At 38.4% G+C, this 18,953-nt stretch overlaps 2 protein-coding genes across 3 annotated transcripts; both read right to left on the reverse strand.

Moving 5' to 3' along the window:
• Positions 1–4,925: 4,925 nt before the first annotated feature.
• On the reverse strand, positions 4,926–8,627 carry tmem18 (transmembrane protein 18). Its single transcript, XM_041804734.1, has 5 exons — positions 8,472–8,627; positions 8,215–8,332; positions 5,613–5,667; positions 5,387–5,480; positions 4,926–5,293 (listed from the first exon to the last, which is right to left on the reverse strand). Exons 1-5 carry the CDS (start codon positions 8,562–8,564, stop codon positions 5,195–5,197), a joined length of 459 nt encoding a protein of 152 aa, XP_041660668.1. The 5' UTR covers positions 8,565–8,627; the 3' UTR covers positions 4,926–5,194.
• A 2,991-nt stretch (positions 8,628–11,618) lies between these two features.
• LOC121521038 (uncharacterized protein C1orf115-like) lies at positions 11,619–16,653 on the reverse strand. Of its 2 annotated transcripts, XM_041804750.1 has the most exons (3): positions 16,216–16,653; positions 14,360–14,367; positions 12,367–12,494 (listed from the first exon to the last, which is right to left on the reverse strand). In XM_041804750.1, exons 1-3 carry the CDS (start codon positions 16,498–16,500, stop codon positions 12,455–12,457), a joined length of 333 nt encoding a protein of 110 aa, XP_041660684.1. In that variant the 5' UTR covers positions 16,501–16,653; the 3' UTR covers positions 12,367–12,454. The 2 variants fall into 2 exon arrangements, with proteins under 2 accessions (XP_041660683.1, XP_041660684.1); XM_041804749.1 differs by lacking the exon at positions 14,360–14,367 and having other exon boundaries at positions 11,619–12,494; positions 16,216–16,648.
• Between the last annotated feature and the right edge of the window lie 2,300 nt (positions 16,654–18,953).

An 18,953-nucleotide genomic window follows, 5' to 3' on the forward strand; every position in this document is an offset into this window, starting at 1 on the left:
CATAGTCTCTATGGGTTAAAAGAATATTTCATTATTTTCCCACAACTACCCTCTGTCAGCTACGCCCATCTATTTATGATTTATCAACATAAATGCACATTACAAAAGTGTTTCATGATTTTCATCAGATCAGTTGTTTCCCACCTTCAGTCTGTCAAACAGGTGCCATTTGTTCTTCTACTAAAAGTGTATTTTTCCCCACTGGACCACAGCCGACTTGATGTTGTGTAACACAGTGCTTCACATGAAGAAAGCAGCCATATCTGAGATGTATGAACCGATGGATTTGGCTGCAACCTCCACGCCAATCAGACTGGAAGATTTCAACAGATGATACTATCCACCCCTGACTTTTTTGTTCAAAAGTAAAATTAATTCCAAACTTGTGGGGCTGTTTTTATCTTATCTGTGAATCTCTCATCTGGATGTGAGTCAGGGAACTGAATGTTTGTAACACCAATGCCTCATTCACCAAAGAAAGGTCAGCTGAACCCGACATACTCCATCTCCCTCTGTGAACACTTCACTGCTGTTTCCTTTTTAGACACTTATGTCTGCGATCAACTCACTCATCATGCCTACACTTCATAGAGCCTGACAGATGAAGGCAGGTGAGACACACCAACATACATCCCATGTATTTGGGAAAACAAATAAGGAGTGATGTAAATGAGATAAACTCAGCAATGCATAGGACAAGTGAAAACATCCTGTCAGCACTGCAGAGACACAAAGTGAAAAATGGAGTGTGAATTATGGAAGAAGTCTCAAAAGGGCAGCATGTTTTGGACAGCATGCTCTGTTTTGTGTAGCTTAATCCAGACTGCCCTCTAGTGGAGCATCATCATCCTTTCTTGGACTTTATAGCAGCCATGTAGAGGTCAATAGCAAGGCTGAAAGCAAAATCTAATGTTGTTACACACTTTACATGCAGAACAGTAATGTTTCTGTATGTATACAACCTAAAAGTAGCTTTTGTTGGTGTGTGGCTGCAATGATGTCTTTTTAAAAATCATGTTTTACCAGTTTTGTCACTTTGTTTTAATATTTGTTATTTGGGATTTTTGTGACCTGAGGGTCGCTGTGCATGGGAAATGTCCTCATAATCTGAGTGCTTATGAAAGGTAGAGTTGGCAGTTTTTGCATGATCGAGATACATTTTACGGACAAAAGTATTTGGTCACCTCACCATTACACCAACAAGGACTGTGATGACATTGTATTCAAATATGTGTTCTTTAATATGGAGTTGGCACCCTTTGCAGCTATAACAGGCTCCACTCTTCTCTTGAGTCTGGTTCTACTGGGGGTTCCTGCCTGAAGGATTTCCTTGCAACTGTATTGAGGCTTAAAACTGCTAGTGCTGACCACATGGGGATTAGCTTTGGGTCTTTATAATTATACATTGAAGACTACAGTCTAGAGCTACTTTCACTACTTTTGTGGAATAAATTACTTGGATTTTTGGAGCCCGCTCAGCACCCACCCACTTTGGTTTGGATGTGTGTGTTCAGACTTCCCTGCATCTAGAACTGCCCTCTTTGTAAAGTGTCTTGAGATGACTCTGGTTATAAATTGGCAATATGCAAACACAGATTGATTGATTGAGAGGCTTTCCACAAAATTATTGAGTGTTTCTGTGGGAATTTGTGCCCATTCATTCTGCTTTTATGATGTCAGGTACTGATGTTGGACAAGAAGGCCTGGCTTGTGATCTCCATTCCAGTTCAATTCAAAGATACTCAGTGGGGTTGAGGTCAGGGCTCTGTGCTGGCTAGTTTTTCCGCACGAAACTCATAAAACCATGTCTGTATAGTCCTTGCTTTGTGGGCTGGGGTACAGTCATGATGGAATAGAAAGGAGCTTCCCCAAACTGTTGCCACAAAGTTGGGAGCATAGCATTGTCCAAAATGCCTTGGTATGCTGATGCCTTAAGATTGGCCTTCACTGGAGATAATGGGTCAAGCTAAAACTCAATACGTCCTCCACCATTCTTCACAATTGGACCAGGGCAGTCAGGCAAGTACCATTTTCCTGGCATTTGCCAAACCCATCTCACCCATCTGACTGCTAAACAGAGAGGACTGATTGGTCACTCCGCAGAATATGTTGTCACGGCTCCACAGTCCAGTGTCAGTGTGATTTTCACCACTCCATTCATTGCTTGGCAATAGACTTGATGATGTGAGGGTTGCATGCAGCTGCTTGGCCATGGAAACCCACTCCATTAAGCTCCTGCACAGTTTCTGTGCTTACATTAAGGAAGTCCAGAACTCCTCAGCTATAGAATAGACAGAGCACTCGTGACTTTTACACACTGTCCACCTTAACAGTTGTTGATTCCGCTCTGGGATTTTATGTGGTTTTGCAGTTTGTGGCTGAGGTGCTGTTGTTCCTAAACGCTTCCACTTTCCAATACTATCACTTACAGCTGACTGTGGAATATCCAGCAGGGATGAAATTTCATGAATGCAAAGGTGGCATCCATCACAGTACCACCAAGTCAATGAATGTTTCTGAATGACCCATTTTATATCACAGATTTTTGGAAATGGAGACTGCACGACTAGTTGTTTGATTTTGCCATCTTCTGGCAATGGGTCTGACTGAACAGCCTGAATACAATAATTAACAGGTGTAGTCAAATACTTTGACCATATAGTGTTTGTTACTCTGATGGACTTCTACCCAAAAAGACTAAATGCTGTGATTTAATAAAAAGGTGCTTTTACTGAGATATTAGCCTCGGGATGTGCAACAATCAATCCACCATCAATTCCTGAAATATATATAAGCATAATTTTTTTCCATCACAAAAATGTGGAATTTTAAAAGGGTTGCTGTGATAATGAAACAACTTTGTATGAGAATTTCCTTCAGGATTAATCAAGATTTATCCTCTTATTTTCATTCTTACTGTTTTAAAAGGGGTACAAAAAAGGTAAAATCCCATATATAGTAAGAAATCTGCTGAATTGTTGAGTTTAGAATTTAGTTGCTCTAAATTTGTCTAAAATGTGTGGTCTGTTGAAGGCGGTGATGCTGTTTAAACTGTGACAGCACTGTTGTAAGGGAGGTAAGATAAAGAACATCTATCTTGGTGGGCAGAGAGAGCTAGTATAGAAGGGGGTGGCTCTGGGATGCTAGAGTTCACTGCTGACGACTCTGATAGTGTCATGGGACCACAGGAACAAAACATCAGTGATGGGGGGTTCCCACTTGACAACTCTGGCGGGGTGGTGGCTTTTTGCTGCCCATCAGTCTGCAGTGTTCACAGATGTAGGCCAATATTAAGGGTATAACTGAATTTTATTAGTTTACTCACTGAGCACTTATCCTTCAGGACAAGCATCTTGTGTCCACACCTTTTATGGGATAAAGTCTGACTGTAAAGCCAAAGCTGGGAGGATCCCTGTATAACAATAATGATAGCTTAATTCCATCTCGCAGCATCAGTTTCAGGATCCTGTTTTTCAAGCTTTCTCACTGTGGCATTGTCATGGATAGCTGAAAAATTACAGAGCCATTGTTCTTGTTTGTAAACTAAATAATGTTAAAATGTCTGATGTAAAAAATAGCCCACTGGGAGCCTTGTCTTGTACAAAGAGGCCAACCGAGTATCATGAAACAAACACCCCTGCCCCTAATGTGGAGGACTGTGCCTGCCTCTGCATCAGACATACCGACAGGTCATAAGACCTTACGCCCCCCCCCGCAGCCCCCGTCGTCCCTCTTTCGGTGTGGGGGAGCTGTCAGACAGGTTTGACTGATTCTGTGATTCAAAGCCACTTAGCCTAGAAGATAAACGACTTCATTTGAAGTGAGTCCAGCCCACAGTAGCCTGTTGAGTTTTTTTTCTTTCTTGAATAAAGTTCATGCCGTGTGGATTTCCTCTACTCAAGATCAACATTATTTATGTGAGTGTGTCCTCTCATAGAATGAGAGAATGGATGAATGATGCACAGGCAGTGATTTATGCTTGATGTAAAGAAGGCTAGCCTACATTTATAAAGATAATGGCATAACAAGCTGGAATAGGGGTTGTTTAAGGCACACATACTCGCCCTGTTTAAAGCTCCATTTAGAGCTCTTTAAACACTTACAGTGGCTATAAAAAGACTGCATAGAACAACTGTTGCCCAGGTTCTTCATAGTCAAAGCTTTATAGGAGAGTGGAAAAGAGAAAGCCACTGTTGGAGAAACTTCATATTAAATCTCAACTAGAGTTTGCCAAAAGGCATGTGGGAGACTCCATGGTCAAGTGGAAGAAAGTTCTTTGGTGTGATCAGAATATGTTCAGCAGACACCAGTAACTGCATATCACCACAAACACCATCCCCACTGTGAAGCACAGTGCTGGCAACATCATGCTGTGGGGATGCTTCTTGGCAGCCGGCTCTGAAAGGCTCGTAAAGTTAGAGGCTTAAATGAATGCAGCAAATACAGGAAAGAAAATCTTGGAGGACAATCTTATTCAGTCTGCAGGAGAACTAAGGCTTAGAGAAGATTTAAAAAATAACCCAAAGCATAGACTGAAAGCTACAAAGAAATGGTTAAAGACAAGGAGAACATTCTGGAGTGGCTGAGTCAAAGCCATTCACACCCAATCCCCATGCAACCTGACAGAGTTTGAGCAGTTTTGCAAAGAAGAATTGCACTGTCCAGATGTGCAAGCCTGATTGAGACCTGTTCACACAGAGTAAGTGCTGTGATCGCAGCCAAATAAGCATCTACTCAATACTGACTTGAATAGGGTGAATATTCATACACCTATTTTACCTTGAATATCTTTATTTGGCATTACTTTGTAGAAATCTGTTTTCACATCAACACTGAAGAAGTTTTTATCGGGTCAAGCACTGTATACCTTATGAATGTGCAGAAATATCCACTGGCCAGGAAATTAAGACTCAAACAAGACTTGCTCAAAAAACACTGGGTGTTTAATCTTAGCACACTTAAAAACATTAAATACAAAGCAGTAACTGCCATTTGGTCCTATAAATGTCATTATGTACAATAAATTCTGCAACATTGTTCTTTACCAGTCCTGACCGACATCAATAGAAAATCCTGTTATAGTCACAAGAAGGAATCTGTCTTCCTTTTCCAAAATGTAGGATTAGCATGGCAGAGACACTTCTTTATCTTAATTCCTCCCAATGAGGCCCATTTTAGGACACAAGAAAAGAGATCAGTCATTCTTCTCTCTCTTTTCTCTGCTCGCCTTTCGCTTCAGCTGAAGTGTCTTGAGTTCAGTCATAGTTGAAAAGGTCCTGTAAATCCACACCATCTGTCAAAGTACAACACAGGCATTCATGAAAAGTGTTGTTGGGCCACGGTTCTAACGTTTGAATAGCTTTGAAAAGGATGAGGATTATCTTACCACAATAATGACCGTGTTTAGAAGAAGAGGAATGGAGTAGACCAAAGATATGAACATGCCCTTTGAGTCAAAGTACTGGAACTTGGAGAAAGACCTGCAACAAGGGAATCTTCATTAGTTTTTTGACCACCAAATATGTCCTGTTTTGAAAAACAAAGACTCAAAACAAAGTTTTTCACACTTAAAAGAAACAAGATAAATAGTGCTGACTGAGTTGTGGTCCTACCTCCAGTTCATGGCTGCAAACTCATTCAGATATTCGGCGCTATACACAAGGCCAGCTGTGAAGAGAAGTAAAAAGGATTGGTGTCAGAGAGGACTGAAAAAGCAGACTTGACCACTGGATATCACCCCTTACTGTTTCTCAACATCCTTGACTGTTTTTGTTCTTTTCATTTGTTTGAACTGAATTCTTTCAATTTACACGTGATGTCTGATATCTAGTGTAGCAGTGATTCACTTTTGTCTATCAACAAACAAACACAAAACTGAAAATCAAACCGACAACCTTGGCACATAGATAGTGGATCCTTTGCAGGATCAAAAGTGTCACGCGTCCATGCAAAAAAAAAAAAAACAAAACAAAACAAAAAAAAAAAAAACATTTCTTTTGTGTTTATTCTACACAATTTTCTTACGAACAAACAAAGGGATAGCATTCACATTCCTTCCCCAGTGCCTGCCCTTCCTATCTTACCTGCCCATAATATATATGTCACCTGGTGCAAAAACTACCAATCCTATCAAAATAAAAGCATTAATAATTACTCAATTGCGCTGGTAATATCAATGTGAAATTAACAAACTACACAAACCAATGTAAATAGTTCAGTCATCTTTTGTGGTGCTTTTATATCAGCTTCTGTATGTCCTCTGAGAGTGATTTTCTTAGAAGTCGTTTTTAGACTTTTTACCACACCCACACAGGTTTTAAGATTTTTTATGTGCTTTGCCTTTGAACTCCTGTGAAAGAAATAATGCATACATACGTAAATATAGTGCATAACATAGTTTATAACTCGACAACATTCACTCACAACTTGCACTGAACATTACATCAAGTCATTTAGGCTTATAACAGTTCTTGTTATAAAAATCCAAGTCAGCTACTTGGAATTAATGGTAAACTGCTTCAACTAGGGATACACAGATCCATAGGTTTAAATCAGTATCAGCTGTTTACAAACATCAGCCATAAGCCAGATTATGTGGCATGAACAGATATTAATGTTTATCTATTGTGTCCAATCAGTTTTAAGACGTCATCTGGTACATCATGCTGCTGAATCAAATAAGATTTTTTGTCACTGGGCAGAAGACGTGACCTGATGGACAAACTGATCTGATTTCATTGTCAAACATGAGAGAAAATGTTGGGTCTTACACCAGAAATACAGTAATGGAAACATATCAGCATCGGAATCAGTTAAACTGTTGTGTTAATCATTGGTCATTTTCATAGTGGGTGCATCTCTAGTTTTAACACAACTTTTCAAGTCAGGTTGTACTGGTAAAACAAACCCCATTAAGGAGGTAAGATCATCTACAATAGCATAAAACTTTTAAGCCCAGAAGGGTTTTAAGTACAGCAGCACCAAAGTACTGACAATAATAAACAAGTAAAGCCCTAAACAATTTAGAAAAGATCAGCTCAACTTTTTAGACTTAAGGGGTAAGTGTAAATGAAATTTTTGCACTCGATCAACTGAATAGGTTTCCCATTTTCAAGACCAAAGCAACACATTAAACAAATTACATACATCCAAATATTTTATAGTATATATTTTAGAAACATATCAATTGTAAAATTAAGGATCGATGCCAATACTGATTGTTTAACCCATGGCTGACATGGATGTCAATGTTCTTTTTAATGACTTTTTTGGTGTAACACACCATCACATCGTCTGCCCAGGAAAAAAATCTTCTCTGAATTAGCCATTAGGTGTGCTAAATTCCAGATTTAAATTGATACACAACAGATAAAGATTTGGTATTGACATTGGATCATGGCCCATAATTTGTCAATGGACAGTGTTTGTTAAAAGGGTGGATACTGTCTGAAAAAGATATAAAACTTATGTGACTGTGCATCCCTTAAATATCTAAAACCACCAGTGCAGAGCTTCAAAGTTAACTTTTAAGGCCTTTTTTCCCCATTTACTACGATTTAATACCTTACTGTTAACAATTTCAAATAATCTAAATGCCTGTAAAGCCCAAAAATATTTGCCACAGAAAACAAGTTGTAAATAAGCAGCCTGTTTCATTTTACAGTACTTTTAAACAATGTCACACTACATACAGCAGAGCAAAACTAATTTCATCTTCACCTTGAGTGTAATATAGCTTATTCACAACGGCTGGTTCTAGGACCAGCATGCAGAAGATGAAAGTAAAAATATATACACATTGTTTTTTGCTCCATCAATTTAACGAGTGGCACATTTTAAGTGAAAATGGCCTGATGCGATGCAGCCCAAGCACTCTTCATATTCACCTTCATCCTTGTAAAACTGTTTGCATCTATGGCTGGAATAGTCACAGCAAATCCTACCTGCTGTGATAGTGCCTCACTACAGAACACCTGGCTGAGGCAGAGTAAAAGACAATGTGTAAAGTCACTATGATGTTATACTGCATAACAGCACTTGAGGAATGCCTCCTGTCCAATCAGAGCATTTGATCAGAGTCACAGTTTTCTATAAGTGACGTTAGGTCTAACAGGGTACAGCACATTTTGTAAACAGTAAATTAATGTAATCTAATTTAATCAATGGTTTACTTGTGACTAACATTATTTGTGTGTGTCTTTCTTGCTCACTTACCCATGAGGACAAAGTGGCATATCTGAGCTCTGTAGTATCTGCACGTCACCACTGTCAGGAACAAACACACAACATGAAACACCAACAACCCGATGAGCCAAGGCTCCGACCACTGCACCTAAACCAGGAAGAAACACACATATAAGCGGTCTTATTTACAGCAGTAGTTGTTTGGAGGCTGTGGGTTCGCTTTAATAGTCATCGTTAGCTCATAACCAGAAACAAGCACTTCGATTCAGAGATAAAACTGCACTTACAGACATGAGAAACGTCCATATCGATGTAATTCTTAAGTTGCTGAACCCATCGATGGGGATAGAGCTAATGTTCTGAGCTTTCTGGTCCGTCATATTCAGAAAACTTCGTCCAGTCTCAGCTACAGTCTACTGTAAATAAGGAAACCCTGCCGTGGACGGAAGAGACACGCAGTCGCAGTAGATCCACGTCACAGAAGCGACGTGCGTGTTCTTCTAATGTTTGGCTTTGGCGCCACCTACTGGAACGGAGTCGATGAAGCGACTAGAAACAAAACTACAACATTTAGATCCTACATCTTTATGCAGACACTTTTACTGATCTTAACATTTAATGACTAAATAAATAGAAGCATAATCTACACGTTAGGTTGCCTTTTAAAGGCTTGTCTTTTTTCTTCTTTGTTATATTTGAAACAATTCTGAGAACATTGTCCTGCTCAGGGTTCAGTCAATAAAAGTAGCTGCTGTTTTTGAGCAGTTCCTGATATTAATAGTTCCGTCATCACCAAGGCCGCCCATAAAGGGGTATAAAGGGGAGAGTCTTCTGGGGCCCTACCAAACAGGGGGCACATTGAGGGCAGCAAAATCATGGTCCACTGTAAAATCAAGCTGTACCATATTTTATTTTTAAACTAAATGATAACCACACTTATCCAAGCAACAAAAATGATATTAAATTAATGTATGCTGCAGTAGAATATAGCCTCTTTAAAAATGTAAACCCCTTTGTTGAAACTAAATTACCTTTTTTAGTGGTGATGTAAACAATGTGGATGGACACACTGAAGTAAACCCTAAAGAAAAAAACGTTAGACTTCATAGCTAAGCCATGATCTACACAAATGTGATGGTGCAAGAACACAAAGTAGAAGAAACTGTGACAGCTTGAATGGAAAGGAATGATATAATTATGATAACAGAACAACAATGGGTAGAAGTGGCAAAATGGGTTAAAGTAGCAGGTCAATGGCAAAAAGTGAAACAAATGGATAAATAGTGTCCAACAAAAGGTAAAAGCAGCAGAAATGGTCTAAGAGGAGATAAAAGAAGTGACAAAAACAGGCAGAAGTGGTAAATATAGTGAAAAGCTGCAAAAATAGGTGACGAGTTAAAAATGTGTGAAACAGAGAAATAAATGGGTTTAAAGTGGCAAAAACAGTTTAGAGTAGCAGGAATTAGTGGCAAACAAGTCAAAAAGAGGAAAAGATGGGCCACAAGTGGCAAAAATGTGTGAAAGAGGGTTAAAATGGGTTAAAGTGGCTAAAAACAATATTAGGAAAGGGCAAAATGGGTTAAAGCAGCAGAAATTAGTGGCGAACGTGGCTAAACATTGGCAAAATGGGGGGGATGGGTTAAAAATAACAAAAAGAATTTGCAAAAATGGACAAGTGGCATTAAAAGCAGCAAAATAAGCTGCAAGTGGAAAAAAGCTGTAAAAATGGGCAACAAGTGGCAAAAGTGTGAATGTGGGGAAAAATACGGAAAAAAACAGGATGAAAATTGATTAAAAGTGTCAAAAAGAAGTGGCAAAAATGGGTTGAAATCTGTGGTGAAATTGGTTAAAAAGTAGCATGAAGTTATTATTTCATTTTCAGGACTAAAGAATAGCTTGAGATGCTTTCCAGGTAACAGCCTGGATGCTAGCACCAATATTACACACACACACATGCATTGACATCATCAATTTCAGAGGCTTTTCAGAGGCCCAGCCAACTCTGCTGGCATCTCTGTTCATCACCAAGACAGATTTAAAAACAACAACAACAACAAAAAAAACTGCCATACCATGGCCATTTCAGAAGTGTTGCCTTGTTGAATACCAAGTCCAGCATGTGATGTGGTTAGACCTCTGAAAAGGTGTATGGTTTCATTCTGCACAGGCTGAGAGTATTAACTGTGGAATTCCTCCATGTCACACAGGATATGATGGGCTGAGCCGTCTTTCCATCTTCTTCATACCAGCCTTCTGTTGATACTTGTATGTCAGACATGCTGTGTGTGCTATCATTTTGTTATTTGTATGGTATGTGTTTGTGCTTTATACTATGTGATCATGGTCTGGGTCACATAAATAAACAAATTAATGAAAATAATCCTTACAGAAGAAAAGTAGTTAGATGTATGATGCTATAATCAAGTGAAAAGCTGTGTTAAGTCAACACAATAATGGAAATTAAGAAATATAAAATGAGTTTTTGGGATCACTTGTCAACTCCAGCAGGCACAAAATCTGAGAAAGTTGTTGTCTGACAGAGTTGTCACAGTTATTAAATGACATATACATACAAGTCATCTAAAAAGGTGAATCAGTACTTCAGTTCCTGCTCGTGTCTATTAAAAACAAACAAGTTCTGCTTCATTATTATCTTTGGCCACATCTGTGATGTTCTCCAAACTATACTTCAACTTCAACAACTTCATTGTTTTCAAATATAAAACAACCTCAACCAATGCCTGCTAAAATATCAACATTAATTTTCACTGTAGTGTTGGCTGGAACATATTTTTTTAAATAAAGGTTAGAATGCTTGTTTACTTCTTGACATCTCAGATTTCCCACAAAGATTACTTTACATCAGTGGCTGAATAATACCCCTTTAACTTAAGGAGGTATTGAATCTCAAGGTACTTGACCCACGTCCAAATGAATAAGCTTCTTCCTCAGTTCCCTTGTCACAGTTTATCTCCATCTGTCATGGTTTAAGGTGGAAGTGAGACTTGCACGAATCCCTGTCCAGTAGTCTATGCATGACACATTTATATGTCAACTTCACCTCCATACAAACATTGCCTACGAAAGATTTCAACCCTTAACCTTTTGTTAATTTTATAAATCAGTCATTGTCTATATAATTCAGCTTTTAGTATGCAGTGAATAAGTTAATCATTTGAGTATCTTTGCTTATCTGTAGTAGTATTTTGCTAAATCTTATATGTTTTATGCCTTGTTTTCTTGTGTAAAGACCTCAAGACAAGAAGTTTTTACTTCAGTTACTAATGGGAATCCCATTTACATTAATAAATACAGATTTCCCTGTGCTAGGGTTAGTTTTCCTCCTGAAGGCCCTGCGGTCTTATTTGTAGCAGGCAATTTTTCCAGGAGCCATTATTCTGTATAATAATTAAAAAATAACAACTGAGCTAGTGTCTTATTACCAATTTATTAACATGTTATATTTCATTGTACATCTAATAAAACCTTACCTTCAAGTCATCTTACACACACGCTGATACACTTTCAATATTTTCGCCCAACCTTCAAATGCCACAGCTTTACATTCCAACCTGAGAATCCAGCTAACAGGTGTCCTGTTTTCTGTGTTAGACTAAATCCTTTCAGCCTCCAGTAACTTATCTTTTCAGGTAATTAATCAGTGCAGCCACATTTTCTTGATTCCACAGAAAGAATCAGTGAATAGCCCCTTCCCACCCTTCTGTACACATACAAATACCAGCTCTACAGTCTCTGTGGTTCTTCATTATTTAAGGCATTTTCATGGCACTATGTGAATGCAAGAGTCTTCATTTTTCTTTTCTAAAACATGTAGGCTATATAATATCGTTTAACCAGTGCTACAGTATGAGCATAGACTGAAAATATCACTTTATGAGTCATAAGATCAACTATTTTAAGAAAAGCACACACACTAACAAGGAAATAATTCATAGGAAAAGTCAACATTTCTGTTCTTAGAAAACCTACATACACAATGGCTTTACAAAGAAATGCGTTTATCTCTAAAGGAAATGTGTATTCTGATTACAGTTTGCGCAAATCAATATACATCTAGGTATATTATTTCAAATACAGAAACATTTCAAACATGTTCAAAGTCTTTGGTCTGCAGGATAACTAGGAAGTCCAGGTGCTGCATGTGGCTCAGCTCAATTTGAGTTCCTGCCCGGGTGAAAGTCGGGGACAAACGTAGCAGCCACCGTGATTGGAGTGGAGTAACCAAGAGCAAAATTGTACAAACCGAGCATCAGACACTTCCAGGTGGCACGCACTGCCTTTCCAACATTCTGAAAGAAAACACAAAGTTTGATCATCCATTTAATAGATTTTAACAGATATGTAATTAAGAAAGATTAACATGAATCAAGGTCAAATTAAATGCAGTTTGGCCCCAAAATATGATTGTGTCCCACTTGATTGAATTTTCCCTTAATTCTGAGGGCAGACTGAACTAGAAAGCACTCTCATTGTTTGTTCTGTTTTTAATCACAGAATTAGGTTATGACAATATTTGGGTTAATTTGAGATATAAAATCAGGTAGAATCAACCAAAAGCAAAACCTTCATGTAGTGTTTGAGAACAATAGCACCACAGGGGGGAGAGGTACAGTGTGTATTTCACCCTTAAACATAAACAAAAGCCTCTTGACCACTATTGTGTCCCGTCCTCTTGGAACAGGAAAGGGCTGACCGGCTGAGGCGGCTGCAGGAAGTCAGATGATTCGGAAAAATAACGCAAACAGAATCCTACTTCCTGAATGCAATGTGAGAAATGTATCTACTGAATTATCACTAACTTTATATTCAAACTTGCAGCAGGTTTTGAGCTATTCTTTTTACAGCTTATCATTAAAAATAAAGGCTTTAGATTCAAATTACAGTTGAGAACTTACACTGTTCAGTGTGAACAGAATACCTTATTGTAACTGCATTATCTACTGGGATTATCGTCACCATGTTGCTGCCTTAGAAACATATAAACTCAATTTATTGAAAAGATTTTTTGCTGTGTTTGGTAAACTATGTTGCATGATTCATAGTGCAAAGTTAGTCTTCCCATATATACTTTAGTCAGGGTTCCTTACCTTTAAAAATCAAATCTAAGACTTTTTAAGACCTGAACTAAAAATTAATACCACTTTTACATGGTGAACGGTCAAAAATTAAAGGCGTGTGAGATTTTTCAGAACCCCAGACCAGGACTGAATTATTTTATTGAATGAACTGTTTTTTAAATGTCACATGCTGTCAGATAAAGACATTTTTTGGCCATAAATGCCCAAATTTAAATATTTCTGGCACATCAAATACCACTATTCTATCAATATGCTGTATGGTAATATCTATCGTAACACATTTGAGCAGATGTGCTGAGCTGATTCAAAACAGTTTAATTATTAAAAAGCAGAATAATAGTTTTTGTCAGAGCAGACCTGTTGAAGTAAGTGTGAGGTGAAAGGATCTCTAAGTCGGACAGTTGGTAGCCCAGATTGGAGAACTGAACTAGTTTCACAACAGTACAAAGTTTAATTTCTTGCAGTGAGTCAGATAAAATCAGAGAAGGCTGTGAGGGCCCAGTGTTTGGTGCAGTGCATAAGAGAAGTCTTTAATGTTTCTGAATTTACTGACATTTCTGAAGGTAACATAACGGTGCTGCAAGGGGAAAGCTGCGTAGACCGTTAAAAAAACAGCGCAATTACCACCCTCAATTACAGTGATACCGTATGGGATTAGAATTACCTGTGGACCTCTGTGTCTGCTGAAATATGGTTGCTAATTTGCCCTGGAATTTTTTCTCTGCAAATTACCAACATGGTTGATTCACATGGGATTAAAAACACAGACGTCATACAAATAGGGCAAAAGTCAATGTGCCCTCCAAAATCTAAACTCTCACTGATATAAATTAGACTTTTAAAGACTTTTTATGGCCTTAAATTACAAGTGTGAAATTCAAGACTATTTAAGACGTTTAAGGATCTGCAGAAACCCTGTTTGGTTTAACAAGTCTAGAATTTGTTCTTGTCTCTTTGATTTTAATCAACTGTTAAATCAATTTGTAGGCTTTAAAGCTTCAGTTATCACCAGTGGATTTGAATAATTTGAACAAAGCTGATTGGTGCTATATTGATCTCAGCAGGTTTCAACTTACCCAAAGTGCTGGAAGGAAAAAGGACACAAAAGTTCATCATTTTAAGAGCGCTCATTGATTTACACTAGCTAAATGTACAAGTTTGGATTAAATGCACATTTTGCACATTTCACTTTTATTTTAATTACAGTAAAGCTAAAATTGAAGCCCAGGCATCAATATTGGCAGTTTTGGCATCAGGCAGGCATCTACCTGGGGCCTCAGGCACCAACGAACCCTTCTGTGCCGTCCTCAGCTGGTTGGCTGAGTTTATGGCTGGTGTTTGCTTGGATAACATTAATTCTTGAGTCAGTCTGGTCCTGACCCTTCAAAAGTCTAGAAGAAGCCCCTTCACCCCCATCACTTGGGCTTTCTATACACACTCAGCCCTTTGGGCCTTCAGAGGCTGTCTCATCTGGAACAATGAGTTTCTGTTTTACTATCCAAGCATCCATGACTGTGACTGTAGCTCAACCATCCAGTCGCGGGTAGAGCCTTGTTTTCTGTTTTGTTTTTTGTTTTGTTTTTATGGTGGAGAGGGTGAATGTGATAGGTTGGAGACTCCCGTGTGGCTATAACATGTACTGCAGACATAAATGTCACATTAATACTGTAGGAAGAAATTCTGAAAAAAACTCATTTGGCAACCCAGAAAAATTTCCCACATCCTGCTCATGAGTCCTAACTCTGACCCAGACTTTGGGAATGAGTGGGCAAGGGTATGCATCAGTTTACAGTACTTGTATATCCTCCTTCCTTATGACTGGAAAAACAAACTGATGATTTGAACTTGTGTCAATTATTTATAATTTATCAAACATTAGCTATAAAGAGTCTGTTAATGATCAATATTGTTCTAGCTCAAAAACAAACCATATTTCCTTATTGGTCACACGTGAGTGCAGGCTATGCCATAAACAGGCCCATGATATTGTCAAAGTAGATTACCTGGTCATGTTATCTCCACAGAATAAGCTTCATTTATCCATCAATAAAAGAACTGTGATACTAATGCTAAAGCTATTAATTCATTAACTGTGGCAGAGTTTACGGAAGTAGACCAGACATTCAAACAGCTTTTCCTGATCTCTGTTTGTCAGGAACTTCCTCTGTCCTCTCCCTTTGCAGCCGCAGGCATAAAGGCCACAGAGGCGACACATATAAAGCTCTTTAGTGAGTAATCTCTGGCTTTAGTCTGGCTGGGTTAACTGCATGAGCCAAAAAGTCTGAGAGTGTCCTAAAATGAGCTGCTTTAAAACAATGAGATGCTTTAAAACAATGGTTCTTAACTGGTCAGACATCAAAACCCATCATCATCTCCTTAACAGTAATGATTGAACATTTCCAACTACTTGAATTTATTCAATAAAAATGTGCCAGTTTGGACCAAAACAAACATGTTCAAAAAGTACAACTTTTTTTTTTTTTCAATTTTCCAGAAAAAGCATGGAAATGTGGTAATTTTTCAAGGTATTTCCCCCTTACCTTGGGAAAATCAGTGATGTGATCTAAAGAAAAAAAGATGAACCAGTAGAAATTTTGAGACAAATACTTGAATTTACTTGTCATTATAGGAAAACACTAATCAACATGTTTGATTTTTTCCAATGAATGCTTCTGTAGACAAACACATTTTTCCTGGCACACCTTGATGACCCACTAGGAAGAGCTCTGCTACAAACTTCTGGGTCCCGACCCACCAGTTGAGAACCACTGCTCAAATTATTTTGTTTAGTCACCATGATGGTCATTTTGCTCTCAGCATGTCTAAAAAATATTCACGTGTGCTTTAAAAAACAGTCATTTCTCTGGATAATATATGGTACTTAAGTAAAGCTCATTTGTTGAATATAGATTAAAAAATTAACATCACCCACCTTCCTCACTTTTTTGTACTTCTCTTTCTTCCTTTTCTTCTTCTCTTCTTTTTGCTTGGCTAGCGCCTCGTCATCCACCAGCACCTCGTACCTCTCCGGCAGAAAAGCAAAGTGAATTTCTCTGTGGCATTTCTCATGTCGTGTTCGCTCCTCTTCCACAGGCTGGCTGTCACCGTGATCAACACAGTCCACATGGCGCTGATATTTCGTCGCTCTTACGTTCAGAGTCTCCGCCGCTGCTGAATTCATGTCAAACAACCTCGACGGAAGAGATTTGGGCTTCATGTTTTCTGCTCCTTGAGACTCTCTGAGATGTAAAACTCCGGTGCCACTCTCCGTAGGAGGTCAGGTTTGTTGTCAGCAAACGTTTCGTGCATGAGTGGAAACGCATTCCTGTGGACCGCCTTGTGTACAGGATTTGGCACAGAGCGCTCAAAAGTGCAAATCCCTCCCCCCTCACAAGCCTGACCTTAATAAGTCTCAGGGCTTCTACTTGATTGTTTGAAGAGCAATAACATTTCTATTCAGTGGAGGGGTTCAGACGAGGAAAACATGCAGGTTACAAGCAAGAGTTCAGGGTGAGTCAAGATAAAATATAATACCTGGGTCATAGTAACCACGATCAGTGGCGATTCTACAGTTTGTTGAAGCCATGGGCAAAAATTGACAGTGGCCCCCTACAACCAGCCTCCTTTATTATGTCATTAATCAGATGCTGAAAAAAATAATTTAACCCTTTATGGCGCGAGGAAACGTATATGATCACCTCAGTCAACTCTCTGTGAAACTGTAGAACTAGAATGATTTTTCTCAGCCAATCAGAAGAGGTCGTCACAGCATGTGACCAACACTCAGTGGCCCAGAGCTTCTCAATCTCCCTGTGTCCTCCAGAACTTGAAAATGTATCTTTATGTATCTTTTTATCCCAAATGTTCTTAACATCATGACTAACCCTGATAAACTGAATAAACTCAGACATTATAATGATGAACAGTAATAATAAATGTCATGATAGCTTTTGTTTTCTAGTGGTTACTGCTATTTTAGCATGAAAAAAAAAACGGAGGAACTACATTTGGGTATTTTCTTGACAAACAACTCATAACGTAGGATAACAGTACAGTGGTGTAGTTGGATGTTTCCACAGGCTTGTAAAAACTTAAAGACTGATCCAGAGGTAAATTCAACCAATTTATATAAATTTTCAAGGTATTACAGTAAAATAGGTGTGATTTTTGGTGAGCCTTGTGAGTTTTGTTAACCTTATAGAAGTTTTATTATACTTCTGTTTCAATAAATTTTTTTGCAAGTCATATTTCTGCTTAAAGTTATTTAGACATTTAATATTTGTTATTTTTTACATTTTCTGGTGGAATTCCAAAGAAATAAGTGGTATAAATAGTGAAATATACTTTTTTTGTCAGTTTTACTGCAGTTTAACAGTTTTATGAAACGCAAATGACAGAAAACAGCTCTTAATTTTTTTTGTGAGCTGATCACTGTTAAAATGTATTTAGTTGTTCAATCTTTTTTGTTACCACAAACGGGCAAGGAACTGTATGGTCACTTCACTAAAAAGTGACACAAGTAAAAAGTCTTGGGATGTCCAAAAATAATATTCCAGGGCTTAAATTTTGAATTTCTCTGTATTTCAATTAGTGCCCAATAAAGGGTTAAGCAAAAATTCCCAAGTTTTTGGATGTATCATTTTTGTAACCAGGTGGTAAAAGCAGACGCTTAATATTTATGGTAAAACCGTTGTAAACATCACTTCCTGCTGCAGCAGTGCTGCTGTAGGTGTTGATTTTAGACAGCAGGGGGCGCAGTGTCACCATACTGTGTTTGTTGAGAAGTAGGGGAGCGCTAGGTAAAATCCTGTAATTAAACTTGCTATGCTATTTTACCTGGATGTGGCAACTGTTTAACCTTGCAAAGCAGATGGATTTGCAAGACTCCAGGTCTGTCATCAGACAAATCCATCTCGCAAAGCTCCAATCTGCAATGTCTGTGCCAGACCAGAAAATGTTTGGGACCATTCGGTGTCATTTGATGAGAGCGAGGCGGTAGCAACAGGTGGGGTTTAATTGTACTAGAAGCTGATAGCAATGTCTGCCACCAGTGTAGCAGTTAGCTTGGATGTAGCTGTAGTATAAAGAGTTTTATCAGAACTAGACCACATTTCTTTACGAAATAAAAAAGCAAAGAACAGCTCTGAAAATGGTTTAAGACAGGTGTTTTTGCTTTCCTGCCAACCCTCTTTGGCATGAGTTTGCTAGAATTATGGGTGGGTTGTGGGTTATTGTAGTGTGAGCCATTATATATAATGGCTGCTGGGGTAGCGTTTAGCTTGGATGTAGCCACAGCAGCAGTTTAATAAGGCATGGATCACAGCTTTATTAAACCAGAGCAAACAGCCACACTGAAAGCTTCTCTTGGCAGAGATGTTTTTGCATATCTTCAGCATGAAGCTCTGCTTTTCATGTCTACCGCCTTTGTCTTTGATTTGCCCCATGTGACAGAAAGAAAATTCATCCAGTCACCTTTTGAGAATATTTTTTTTTTCTTTTTAAAGTTCTGCCCTTCCCAAACATTCTGTATGGGAGGTGTCCCACATGAATGGGAAATTTATCAATGAAATGTATATGAAAGAGTCTATCTGATGACAGGTTAGCTGTTGTCCGCAGTTCCACAGTAAAACTACATGTTGGTTTATCTGTTCATTAGGAACTTAGTATTCC

The sequence above is a fragment of the Cheilinus undulatus genome, linkage group 14 (assembly GCF_018320785.1).
Source record: "Cheilinus undulatus linkage group 14, ASM1832078v1, whole genome shotgun sequence".
Lineage (NCBI taxonomy): Eukaryota > Metazoa > Chordata > Actinopteri > Labriformes > Labridae > Cheilinus > Cheilinus undulatus.